This window comes from Condylura cristata, unplaced genomic scaffold (assembly GCF_000260355.1).
Source record: "Condylura cristata isolate star-nosed mole 26May11 unplaced genomic scaffold, ConCri1.0 scaffold00041, whole genome shotgun sequence".
Taxonomy (NCBI): Eukaryota; Metazoa; Chordata; class Mammalia; order Eulipotyphla; family Talpidae; genus Condylura; species Condylura cristata.
The window spans coordinates 6,726,283-6,727,581 of NW_004567142.1; the positions used below are offsets into that span (position 1 = coordinate 6,726,283).

Genomic DNA, 1,299 nt, shown 5'->3' on the forward strand with positions numbered 1-1,299 from the left:
TTCTGAGTTTCCGTAAATGCAAATTTTTTTTCTCTCTCAACAGATGAGCCAGCCGTTCATGGACGGCTCAGGTCCCTGGGTGGTGAGGCTGACAGGGGCCGGCCCGTGGTGCCCACTGGCGAGTGTTCTGTCGCCTTCGGGCGACGTCGGTGGGGGCCGACGGGAAGGCGCCGTGGAGACTGGGCGGCCATCAGCCGTCGCGCGAGGCTCCCTTGGGATGAGCGTCCCGGCCTGGGCTGGCCTCGCTCAGGGGTGTTGAGCCCCCCGCTGGTGGGGCCCTGGGGCCAGCGGCCCGAGGCTGGGCCTGTCCCAGCAGTTGTGGGGCTGGACCGAAGTCACCTGCTCTTCCGGGGTGCGGGGGGCGGGGAGCCCGCTGGCGCAGGGCGCTGCGGGCGCCCCTGAGGGAGGCAGAGTCCGGGGAGGGAGGCTGCCGGGGTAAGCTGCTGGTGGCGGCGGTTTCCGACAGTGGGCGGCTAGGTTTCGCTGAGGCCCGGTCGTCCTCGGCCTTGAGTATCCGGTCTCTGACGGCGTGGGCATCGAGGCTCAGAGCAGAGTGGGCGATGGAGGTGCCGGGGCGGGGCGAGGGGTGAGCTGGGTGGAGGCCACAGCCTGCTGTCTTCATGCCGAGGCCGCCTCGGGCCGCGCATTCTTTTTTTTTTTAAGATTTATTTACTTATTCCTGCAGAGCTGGGGTACAAGCCAGCGATGGCTTCGCAGAGCAGAGTGGGGCGCAGGGCAGGCAGATTGAGGAAGTGCCCTGCTGAGGGAGCAGCGCCGAGAGGTCTGCGGGCCCTGGGGTGGCCGCGGGGCTGCGGGTGGGGCTGGCACTGAAGCGGCTGCTGGCGGTTGCGGTGCCCGGCCTGACCCGCTGGCCCCCGGGGAGGGCCCTGGCCCTGGCTGAGCCTGCCGGTCCGGGGCTTACTCCATGGCGGGGCCCTTAACCGGCCGTCTGTGCCCGTGTGGCCCTGAGCGGCCTGTTTCTTCGCGGCGACGCGTGTGTGCCGGCCGTTGTCTGCGCCGCTCTCTCGCCCGCCGGCGCGTCTGCTGCAGCCCTCGCGTGGCCTCGTGGGCTCATCTCAGCGTCCGGGAGCTGGTCCCCCCCAGACCTGCCAGGCCCGTGATACTCTCCTAGAGTCGGGGTACTGTACGTATGTGCTGGCGGTGTGGGCGTGGCTCTGCGCCCCGGAACCCGGGCACGGACCCCGCCTGTGGGCCCAAGGGCGCCGGGCGCCCCCGGCATCTCCCCTGGCCCCCGGCTCCGCCCCTCTGGGGTGCTAACGGGCTCGGTCCTGCGTGGTC

At 70.3% G+C, this 1,299-nt stretch overlaps 1 protein-coding gene across 1 annotated transcript in view; it reads right to left on the bottom strand.

The window, feature by feature from the left end:
- Positions 1–190: 190 nt before the first annotated feature.
- The window catches only part of LOC101627810 (leukocyte immunoglobulin-like receptor subfamily B member 3), a 17,035-nt gene continuing 15,926 nt past the window's right edge, over positions 191–1,299 (bottom strand). The window contains exon 6 of the mRNA XM_012733549.1: positions 191–591. Coding sequence (XP_012589003.1) covers positions 191–591 — 401 coding nt within the window. The remainder of the gene's footprint in view (positions 592–1,299) is intronic.